Source organism: Glycine max, chromosome 10 (genome assembly GCF_000004515.6).
Source record: "Glycine max cultivar Williams 82 chromosome 10, Glycine_max_v4.0, whole genome shotgun sequence".
NCBI classification, from domain to species: Eukaryota; Viridiplantae; Streptophyta; class Magnoliopsida; order Fabales; family Fabaceae; genus Glycine; species Glycine max.
Genome location: NC_038246.2, coordinates 18,417,421 through 18,430,034, shown reverse-complemented (window position 1 = coordinate 18,430,034; position 12,614 = coordinate 18,417,421). Strand labels below are relative to the sequence as shown.

Sequence of the window (12,614 nt, the reverse complement as noted above, 5' to 3'; positions counted from 1 at the left end):
GAGATGATTATGATCAATAATTAATGTTTCATGCCAATGTCACATATTTATAATTTCTTGATGACTCAAGTCAAAACTTGTAACTCTTGGCAATTCCTTTAAAACTAATTACTTAAAAAGTTATGACTTTTGAAAGAATCTTCAGAAACAAGTCACTTGAAGAATTGTGACTTTTGGAAATTAATTTTTCAAAAACAGTCACTGATAATTGATTACCATTAAGGTGTAATTGATTACACATCAACAAATGTGACTTTTCATTTTGAATTTTGAAAATCTTAACGTTTTAAAACACTGGTAATCGATTACATGATTATGGTAATCGATTACAGATTTGTAAATCAGTTTGAAAAACAATGCTGGCTACTGGTAATCGATTACTACCTTCTGGTAATCGATTACCAGAGAGTAAAACTCTTTGGTAAAAGATTTTGTAAAAACTTCTTGTGCTACTCAATGTTCTGAAAAACTTTTTAATACTTATCTTCACTGAGTCTTCTTCTTGATTCTTGAATCTTGAGTCTTGAATCTTGATCTTGATTATTCTTGAATCTTGATTCTTGAGTCTTGAATCTTTGCTTGAAACTTTGCTTAACTTTTGATTCTTTGGCATCATCAAAATAATCTTGGAAGGCATTGCTTCCACATCCATGTGGCAGTTCTCCTCCTATTTATGTAACTCGACTATGCTCACCTCGTGAACCTCGACTTATGTATACCCGAGCACTCCTGCACTCGGCGCAGAGCCTGAATGGCAATGTCATTGGCTTGGTCAGTCTACACATATTCAACTTTATCATCCACACATGAATTCGAAGCTTGGGGGACTTATGTATCGTATGGCTCGAGAAGCTCGACCATACTTGGATTGTGGTGGCCCTCAGCTCCCCATGACACTTGGAGCAGTTAGTTGGCGTGGCTGACATGGCCCCTTGAGCAGTTAGTCAGTATGGCCCAAAGTGGCCCCTGGAAAAGTGCAACTCCCTTAGAGTCGAGCATGTATATATAGACCTAAAGGAAATACTATCAGGTACGTTTTTATCATTCCACACATAGATGCATAAACACCTTAGAGCACCACTGACTTGCTCATCAAAGTCCTTTTTACATGTACCTCCCATCGCTTCTACACAGAAGATCGAAGATTCTGTTAAGAATGAGGAGAATGAGGAGAATCAGGCAACTTGTTAGGAGCTTGCCATAACTCAATAGGAATAGTAACATAGGAAAAATAACATATAATGATATTAAAAAAAAACTAACACATATCAATAATGTTTTATAGATATTTATATCAATTAAATTATAAGACATAAAATTTTGATCTTATAATAATCTTTTATAAATACATATTATTTATAAAGAAATTATAGATTAATAACTTTAAATATAATAATTAAATAACAATGATAATAAATTATGTTAATAATTAGCAAATCTCATTGCATTGATTGATAAGGGTAACTAATTCAAAACTACAACAAAATATCTCATAATAAAACCAATATTATAAAAATGATTAAAATATTTCATATAAAAATCATTAAAATATTATTTTTTTAAAATTTAATATTTGAATTATTTTTTAAAATTATTAATTATTAGCACACAAAATTCAAGTCCATATTTTTTTTTCTTAATTCTCCGATTTATGAGAAAAAATATGCCTTGACTAGTTTGAAGTTCGACCAAGAGGTAAGTAATGTTTGATCAATAATTTTTTCCGTCAAAAATCTCGAGTAATACTCGAATGATTTAATCTTAACTTCAGTACATTAACTATTTGTGTTTAATCACTTGATTTTTTTTAATGCATCTAAACATAATATTCACAATAACAAGAATTAATACTTAAATTTAAATATTTATAAATTTATATTTATTTTAATTTTTAATTTATATATTTCATGTAAGTATTACACCACTATTATTAATTAAAAAAAGTATAATATGAATTTCACGATGTTTAATCATTTTTAACATAACAACTCCTCAAGTTAAAATTATATTTAGTTATTTTCCTTAATTTTATTACACTTATGTTTAATATGCTACTAAATATTTTAAAAATAAATTTTATTAATACATATATTTTTATATAAATATTAAATATAGATATAAAAATATATAATTGAATGAAACATGTACATCATACACATTTTAAATCTAATAAGAGTAAGTTACTTTTTATATGATACTATGGTTGGACCTCTTTGAAAGTTGAAACAAGTTTTACTTTTTACATCCGCGTCATGACTCCATCACCCACCCAACCCTAGTGACGGGGAATTGGAGATGTTCCCGTCTGACTCTATATCGGTCCTTTTGACACGGAAGATCATTCAAGAGTACCTATCCCTATATGTTCTCCCGAGTCTCCCTCTAATACTTTCTCTTCTCTTTCTCTCCTAATTGGTCGAGAGAGAAAAAGAGATAGGTAGAGAAAAACGAAGAGTCTCTCTCTTCTTTATGTCAGGGCACAAATCTTTCACCTCTTCTTCTTTCTTCTGACCCATTTCAGAAGGAACCACCAAAAAATAGAGGCAGAAGGTTCTAGAAGCCGCCAATTCTTTTTTTTTTTTTTTTGGTTTAATCTGTCTGAGTCCGAGAGGTTTGTGATTGTAACAATGGATTCCTCGTGTGTCCCAAACGGTGATGTTTCCGGGTTCAAAGATAAGGAGCCAATGGTTGACCCTTTCTTGGTCGAGGCTCTTCAGAACCCTCGTCACCGTGTCACCAGTTAGTGCTCTCTCTCTTTCTCTTTCTCTGTCTTTTAACTCTTAGATTTCGTGGTTTATGAGTTTATGTTGTTCGGGTGTTTTATTTGTTATTATTATTTGAATTATTTAAATGCTATTGTTGATGGGTATGCGGAAAAGTTATAGCTTGAAGTGGATTTAGTTATGGGTTTAATTTGGGGTTTTATATATAGGGGTCAGTTGTTTTTAATTTTTTTTATTAGGGTTATGGATAGGCTATGTTATGTCAGATCTGGGATGCTTTTGGTAAGTCCCTATGATTGAGATTAACATAGAAATTAAGAATCTGAATGTGATGTTCAATTTTGGGGAGTTAATCTGGGATTGAGAAATTTGGACTCCAGGGTTGTTGAATTGTACCAATTTATGTTGCATAAAATTGGTTCATGGTAGAGTATAAATAATACATCAACAATCAAGCCTTATTACTATTGGGTGGGATCTTATTACATGGATTATAAACCAATTAGTCTCCATTCAAAATCTTGTCTAGAAATAGGATTTGGGTGGCATGCTGCTGGAATAAGTTGTAATCATCCTGCTTTTAATGATTAGGGCTGCATAGTGGTTATAATTTGAAACTGTGAAAGTCGTTTTAATAATAATAATTGAAGACATGTAGTGAAGTCTGAAGCCTTTAAAAATTGTTGTATAAAATCTATCTTTTGGTTTTGTTTGGTGTCTATAGAATTTTCGGTCATGTGTTAAAAGGAACTGAGCCCAAGAATGAATTGTTGGCCTTGTATATGTAATTTGTATGTATGTTTGTAACCTATTTTGATTGGTAGGTAGAGGACATTTGGCTTAGAATATTGGAGCATTATAGGAGATGAAGAGGTTTTTCTTTGATCATGTAGTTGACAACATGCATTCGACATGACTGTAGTTTCCCCTAATAATATCTTTTGGGTTATTTGTATTTAGTTTTCCTCCATTCTGTAACTGTATTTCATGACATTTTTCTTTTTCATTATCTACTATTTTGTTTCACTACTATAGTTTTGCGGATGGAGCTGGATATCCAGAGGTTCCTGAATAATGCAGACCAGCAGCATTTTGAGTTTCAACATTTCCCTTCTTCATATCTCAGACTGGCTGCACATCGTGTTGCTCAACACTATGGTATGCAAACAATGGTTCAAGATAATGGCTTCAATGGCCAGGGAACCAGAATTATGGTAAGAAAGATAGCAGAAAGCAGGTATCCTGTGGTTTGCTTATCTGAAATACCTGCTAAACAGTTGGAAGATGATAAACCTGAGCAGATAAAAATTGCCATAAGGCCCAGGCAAAATAAAAACAGTTTAAATGAAGCCGGAAGGAAAAGCAATCCTCTTAGAAGCGTGGAAGAGAGAAAGGAGGAATATGATCGGGCACGAGCACGCATTTTTAGTAGCTCCAGAAGTTGTGACTCAGATGATACTCTGTCCCAGACTTTTACAGATGAGAAAAATTCTCTTATAATCAAGGATGAGAATGAAACTAGCAAGACCCCTGTGGTTGATTCAGAACAATGCACTGTTGGCAGGGATATTAGTTCTACTCGAGTTGCCATTTTGAGAGATAGGGAAAAGGACCGTAGTGATCCAGATTATGATCGTAACTATGGAAGGTTTGTTCTATCACTGCACTGTGTTATTTGTTCGAGAGTTGTCTGGGTGTCACTGTTTGATGTGTATTCTTAGAAATTTTTTAAACATTTTACTATAATAATTGATAAAATGTACTTAATAAATAAGGTGGAGAGGTAGTTACTAGTTAGTTTATGGCATAGTTATCATGATAAAAATGGTGCCTGATAGCTGTGCAATTGCAGTGTAGCATTGCATCACAGTTGGCGCCCATATGAAAACTGCAGTAGTGCCTGTAATCAAGACAAAAATAGCTACTGTGGCCAGAATGCTGAAACGAGGATAAAACCCTCATTTTGCCCCATGATAAACATGTGGTTAAAAACTAGTTGTCAAGGGGGGAGAACCAAGCACTTAATACTCCACCGAGCATCTCATACTACTCGATGCGAGACTTAGGCAACCCCATAATACCCAAGTCCCTATCACTCTATTGTCCCACAATTCTTTTGAGGTTATTTTCATGTTTGTACCAACTCCCCTCCCCTTTTCAATAAGAACTTCATTTTAAACCGTATATGAAGCTCATTCATGCAACATGCACTGCTCTGTCACCTGTTTCAATTTTCAACACAAACCACTGACACCCAGTGCTTGCCAACACTGTTTCCAGTCTGGGCATACCCACTTTTTTTGTTTTTCACATACTCTGCTCTGTTGGTTGTTCACACATTCTCTACTCCAGTGAATTTTCACAAAAGCCTTATGAGTAGAAGAAAGGACCATGCCCTTCCTCTGCCTCAGTTCTGTTCACCCTTCTGTTTCTTTTTTCCTTTTTTTTTTTGTGTCTGAAGTCCTTAATCTGTTTACTACTCACCCTGTTCTTTGTGTTCTGTTCTGATTGTCCTTTTTACCTTCGTTGGTCACCACCCTTGAAGCAGGCATAGCATCATCCAATTTGCTGCTTACACTTATTTAATTTCTTGACTTTTGTTGTTATTGACCTGTATGTTCATGAATAAATCTTTGACTTTGCATAATTATTTTATTTTTTATTTTTTGAACCTTTTAATATGTGCAATATAAACCATTTAGTTTATACCTAAAGTCTTTAGAATAGAGGTAATTTTTATTTCCACTTTCCATTTAGTTCATGAATAATTTTTACAACATCCCTCCCCCATACCTTCGCATAGCGAAGAGCCTCCGGGCAATAGGGTACGAAGTTTTTTTTTTTCCATATAGTGGTTTTGTTGTTGGCCACTCCATGGCTACCATTCTGGTAGATTGGTAAATATTGGTATGGAGTGTCAGGGTAAGTAGTATACGATTCTAGTGGAGGTTAAAAAAAATAAATGAGAGAGATCACAATAGATTAGCCTTACACTAGTATAGGTAAATTATTTCTCTAAAACCTTTGGGTTCTTAAGTTATTTTTGCGTTGCTAAAATCCTGTAAAGTGAAAGTAAAAAGCCTGCTTTGTGTTAGAGAGGAATGAGAGAGTTATGGATTATTGGGTTGGCATAAATCAGAATCACTAAAGGCAGTCTACACATTATAACTTATGATGTTTATAGATATTATATGTTTTAGTCCCTATACTGTGACTGATTTCTTCTAATTGAGTTTTAACTTTTATTATGAGGAGTTTGTTTATCAGATTGTATCTCATTTCTAATGCAGATATGCTAGGAGTATTCCAATTTCTTCCCTTAACTTGATGCCTTTTAATTTGCAACAAGTTCAACCTCCATTTGTGCAGTATGACAATGCTTTTAATCCGTTCAGTCAGATATCACAAAATCAAGCTTCACTTGGCTATGGACCTCCTCCAAGCCCTATGATGAATCCTTTTGGTGTCACGGGGTCAAATCAGGTGTCTAGGGATGGTGCTTATGTACAGTGGCCAAGTGCTGCAATGATGTATGCACATTCATATGACCAATTTAGACATGCTGTTTTCCAGGTAAGCCATGGTTAATAATTTTGTTGTGCTGCTGAATGTGATGTGTGGCTTTCAGTTCAATTTTTTATCAAAAGATTGATACCATAATGTGACACTGTATGATTATCTCTTTCTCACTTTTGTTTCTTTTTTTTCTTTTATCTTTTTCAATACACACATCTCAATAATACGCCTCAAAATTGATGGAGATAACTTAATTCTTGCCCTATTTTGATGTTCACAAAACATTCTTCAGTGTTTTTTATATTTTAGTTTTAAATTGCTAGGGTTTGCTAGAAATAATCTGTAACTTTATTATGAAATTTAGGTTATGTGGGCTATATTATGACATGTAAAAGTCCCATAGCTCATTTTCTATCTCCAGATTACTACTTATTTGATGCAATTCCATTGTCTTGTGGCTCTTGCCTTTGCATTCATTCAATTTTCTTGTTGCATGCTGCTCATAGATTTTGTATTGATTGGCTGGTTTTATTTGTTAAACTAATCAAGTTGTGTTGGGGTGGAAGGTTGATGGGAATGGCTGTACATTTGTATTGTAGTTGTAGTGTTTCTTGAATACGTGTTTTGCTTTAGTAGAATATTGGGTATTTCCCAATATGCAAAGAATGGCAAGTCTGTCAGGCAAGGTTAATGATTTTGTTTCACATCTGTTTCATAGTTAGGATTATAATTTAAAACATTCTGTTTCCTTTAGATATTTGTAGAATATAGTTTATCTTTATCATGTGTTATCTGTAGTTTTGTTGCTTTGCAGGCTCCGATTGCTCAACGCCCATTGAGTTTCGATTATTCACAGAATTACTAGATGACGTTTAGAGGGAAGTTTTCCATTTGGCTGCAGATGTTATTTTAGCTATTAAGGATTTCAGAGTAAGATACAATTTTTCTGTACTGTTATAATAGACCCTTGTTTTCTATTCTGGTTTTTAAGTTTTGATGGTGGTAGTAAGCATTCGGTATTTCCTAGTGAAATTTTTATACTGGACTGTAGTGAAAGTACTGGATTTGAAGTCTATGAAGAGTTATATGTGGTTACCTTGTCCAATGTTAGAAATGCTTTATTCTGTCTTAAGTTTATGCAACTTCACCTTAAATTCCAGGATTGATTCAAGGGTAAAGTAATTAAAACTCATGCTTTAGGTCCACCAACAAAAAAGTATTTTTCATTAGTATTAAAAAAAACCTCAAATATTATTAAAAAAGTCATATATGTTAGAAAAATGTGCAACATATTTAAAGTAAAAACTTTCTTTTAAAATTTGCTTATCGTTGGGTTGACCCTGTTAAATTCCATTTTAAAGTGTATTCGCAGCTTACTCTGGTAGTCTGATTGGTGTTGGGTTGATTTTGAATGCATAGGGAAAAACTCGTGATATTTAGAGGTGTTGTCAGAACGGGTTAATGGTTGAAGTACACGAACCGTCATAATAATGTAATATTATGTATATATACACACGTTAATGACAATTCATCACCTATATATACACAATCATAGTTTGGGCTATTTATAAAAGAATGTGGGTGTTGCTAGGTGCACCTAGCATTATTGTTGGTGCACCCAGCACTTAAGATGAAATGACGAAAATACCTGATCCGTAAGCTTTTTAAGTTGATTCGTAAAAAACTTATAGTTCAACTTGATCCGTAAGCCTTTTATGGATCAACTTGATTCGTAGAAGCCTTACGAATCAAGTTGATCCGTAAGGTTTCTACAGATCAAGTTGATCCATGTTGTTCCGTAAAAGGCTTATGGATCAACTTGATCTGTAAGCCTTTTAGAAATCAACTTGATTCATAAACCTTTTACGGAACAACACAGATCAACTTGATCTGTAGAAGTCTTACGCAACATATGGATCAACTTGATTCGTATCAACCTTACGGATCAACTTGATCCGTATCAACCTTACGGATCAAATTGATCCGTACGATTTACGGACTACCTTCACGCACACCCATCACAAATGTGAAAAAAATGCAGGGGCAATTTTTGGTATTTTTAGAAAATGTTGGGTGCACCTAGCAACACCCAAAGAATGTTCATAAAGAATGTCAAAAGTTATGGACTGGTATATTTAATGTTGGGTGCACCTAGCAACACCCAAAGAATGTTTCATAAATTCTCCATTTTGTCCTTTTGTAATGGCTCAAGAATTAAACATTGACTTTCAAGTTATTAGAACTACACTCTAATCAACTGAACTAATAAGTCAATTATGTTATAAAATAAATAATGTTACTATACATAATACTAAATTTTCTAATGTATATTTAATGCTCATGTAAATTTAAATAATAAATTTTGTGACAATTAATTTTGATATAACTCATACGAATTATTTAATCCGTATATTTTTTTATAAATAAAAATATTTATTATTAAAAAATTTAATATATTAATAAATTAAAAAAAACATTTTTGAAAAAAAAATAAAAAAACACTTACGGATTACGTGATCCATAAGTGTTTTTTTAACTCATACGGATTATGTAATCCGTAATTTTTTTTAATTTTTTTTTCAAAAATATGTTTTTTTTAATTTACTAATATATTAAATTTTTTAGTAATGAATATCTTTTATTTATAAAAAAGTATAAGGATTAAATAATTCGTATGAGTTATATCAAAATTAATTGTCATAAAATTTATTATTTAAATTTATATGCGCATTAAATATACATTAGAAAATTTAATGTTATGTATAGTAACATTATTTATTTTATAACATAATTGACCTATTAACTCAGTTGGTTAGAACGTGGTGCTAATAATCTAAAAGTCACAGCGGATTGGACTTATATGGATCAACAAACCTTATACGACTAACAATATCGTTGAGTGCACTTAGCAGTGCCCTTAATGTTACATGGTGTAGTTCTACTTTAAATTGGGTTGCTTGACCTTTTCGAGTCTGCGGGCAAGGTAGAATTGATTTGGATTTTAAGCTTAAATTTATATAAATTTTACAAGTATTAAAATTAGGTAATTATAAAACATACCTTGTAACTATTATAAAAAAGGTAAAATATGTTTTTTCATTCTTGAATTTTTTGTTATTATGATTTTAGTTCCTAAATTTTTCGAGGATTAGTTAACGCCCTCGAATTTTTTTATCCAATATTTTAGTCCTTTTCATTTATTTTATTATTAAATGATGATGTGCAATTTATTATGTTTTCTTTAGTTGTTAAAACATATCAGAAATTGCTTACTTTTCATCTTCCAAAATCAAATCCAGAAATTACTTTTTGACAATTTTACAAACATCAAACACCGACTATGAACCTATGACATCCAATTGCTTGCACTTTGAACCCACCACATGAGAACAAAGCCACAAGAGTAGCACGACTAGGCCTAGTGTCTTCTCCACCCAAGCCCTCATCCTCTCTACGATTCAAAAACAACGAACCAGATATATCTACCGAACCTGTGACTTTTAGGTTATTAACACAACACTCTAATAAACTAAGCTAATAGGCCAACTATGTTACAAAATAAATAATGTTGTTATATATAATACTAAATTTAATGTGCATATAAATTTAAACAATAAATTTTATGACAATTAATTTTGATATAATTCATATGAATTATTTAATCTGTATATTTTTTATAAATAAAAAATATTTACTATTTAAAAAATTAATTTATTGATAAAATATAAAAAAAATATTTTTGAATTTTTTTTAAAAAACACTTACAGATCATGTAATCCGTATGAGTTAACTCATACAGATTACGTGATCCGTATGAGTCATACGAACTAACTCATAAGGATTGCATAATCCGTATGACTCATACAAATTATGTAATCCGTACGTAATCCATATGACTCGTATGAATTACGTAATCCGTATGAGTCATAGGATTATGTAATCCGTATGAGTTAATTCGTATGACTCATACGGATCACGTAATCAATAGGTGTTTTTTTTTTTTTTTTTCAAAAATATGTTTTTTTAATTTATTAATAAATTAATTTTTTAATAGTAAATATTTTTTTATAAAAATATATGGATTAAATAATTCGTATGAGTTATATGAAAATTGGTTCTCACAAAATTTATTATTTAAATTTACAAGTGCATTATATATACATTAGAAATTTTAGTGTTATATATAGCAACATTATTTATTTTATGACATAATTGACATATTAGCTCAGTTGGTTAGAGCGTTGTGCTAATAACCTAAAAGTCACAAGTTCAAGGTCATTAATTTTAAATTAATTCGTAACACATATTTTTGAAAAAAAAAAATTAAAAAAAAAACTTACGGATTGGGCTTATATGATTAGCTAATCCGTAAGCCTCATACGGATTAGTTGATCCGTATCCTTTCATCGAAGGGCAAAATGGGAAAATTGCAAAATTGCTGGGTGTACCAGTAATTTTGCTGGGTGCACGTAGCAGTGTCCTCGAGTTATTTACCTCCAATTCTATGGATTTGAACACGACCTTAGACAATTTGAACTCAACCCACTAAAGGAACCAACAAGAGTTAGGTTCAATAGTTTAGATCAAAGCAGGATTTGGGCTCAATGTTGTTGTGCTTTCTTAATCTTATCAAGGATTTTGCTTCAGGCACTAGCAGATTTGCTGGTACACCCAACAAAATTTTGAAAATGCCCATTATACCCCTGTATTTTAAGTAGCACTTTCCTTCTTCATTTTTTGTTCGAGCTTCTTTTCATTTCTCCTTCACCGTCATTCATTCCGTTTGTTGCGTGAGAGGTTATCCGTGAGAGTTTGTCATTCATTCTTGTGTCCTCTTTGGTGGTTGGTCAACAAGTGGTGGTTGTGGCTGTGGCTGTGGCTGTGGGCTCGATCCGTTGCTTATGAAATAGGATTTGTGGTGGTGATTATGAGGTCAAACACAAATAACGGTATTAGAGGAAGAACTTCATTTGTTTTAATTGATTGTGAAAGGAGTGGTCAATATAGGGCCAAGAAGAAGGATTTGGTAAGAACATGTACTGGAAATAGAAAATGTGGGCGTCTCTTTAAGTTGCGTGCAAAACATGTTATGGGAAGCGAAAGATGGATGGTGAATTTAATTTGTGGGAGTCACAATCATGAATTGGAGAAGTCTTTAGTAGGACATTCATATGTTGGTCAACTGACTAAGGATGAGAAGATCATTATTGCTGATATGACAAAGTCAATAGTGAAACCAAGAAATATTCTTCATGAATTGGCGAAGTTTTTAGTAGGACATACATATGCTGGTTGATTGACTAAGGATGAGAAAATCATTGTTGTTGATACAACAAAGTCAATGGTGAAACCAAGAAATATTATTCTAACGTTGAAAGAGCACAATGCCAATAGTTATACAACAATCAAGCAAATATACAATGCAAGAAATGCTTACCGTTCTTCCATAAGAGGCAGTGATACTGAAATGCAACAAATAATGAAGCTTCTTGAATGAGATAAGTATATTCATTGGCATAGGTTAAAGGATAAAGATGTTGTGCGTGACATATTTTGGAGTCATCCTGATGCAGTCAAATTAACCAATGCCTGTAATTTGGTATTTTTGATAGACAGTATCTACAAAACAAACAAGTACAGGTTACTGTTATTTGATATTATTGGTGTGATACCAATAAGGATGGCATTCTCTGTTGCCTTTGTCTATTTGGAGGGAGAACGTCTCAATAATGTTGTTTGGGCTCTACAAAGGTTTCAAGGTCTTCTTCTCAGACGTGATGCACTCCCTGGAGTTATTGTTACCGGTAGAGATATAGCATTGATAAATGTAGTGAAAATTGTAGTCCCTGAAGCCATGAATTTGTTGTGTCGGTTTCACATTGATAAGAATGTGAAGGCAAAGTGTAAAACCTTTGTTGGTAAAAAAATGCATGGGATTATGTAATGGAAGCTTGGAGAAGTTTGGTGGATTGTCCTTTTGAGCAACAGTTTGATGAGTACCTTAAGAAGTTTGAAATTTCTTGCTCACCATGGCCAATGTTTGTTGACTATGTCAACCAAACATAAAGAAAGATTTGTTAAAGCCTAGACAAATAAGGTGATGCACTTAGGAAACACAACAACTAACAGGTATGAAATTTTTAAATTTTTGTAGTTGTCAGGTTTTACGACTGAATGGATTAAAAAATAATGTGTTTCTTCTCTTGGTTGTATATTTCATATGTAGGGTTGAGTCTGCTCATTGGGCCTTAAAGAGACTACTATAAAATAGCCTTGTAGACCTATGAAGTGTTTGGGAAGCCATGAACAACATGATCATGCTGCAACACATTGAAATTAAGGCATCTTTTAAGACCAGTACACATGTGGTGGACA

The 12,614-nt window shown here is 32.6% G+C and overlaps 1 protein-coding gene across 1 annotated transcript; it reads left to right on the top strand.

Moving 5' to 3' along the window:
* The first annotated feature begins 2,220 nt into the window (after positions 1-2,220).
* Positions 2,221-7,344, top strand: LOC100799336 (uncharacterized). Its single transcript, XM_003535865.5, has 4 exons — positions 2,221-2,739; positions 3,759-4,371; positions 6,014-6,296; positions 7,054-7,344. The coding sequence occupies exons 1-4, from the start codon at positions 2,628-2,630 to the stop codon at positions 7,102-7,104; spliced, it is 1,059 nt and encodes a 352-aa protein (XP_003535913.1). The 5' UTR covers positions 2,221-2,627; the 3' UTR covers positions 7,105-7,344.
* Positions 7,345-12,614: the final 5,270 nt, after the last annotated feature.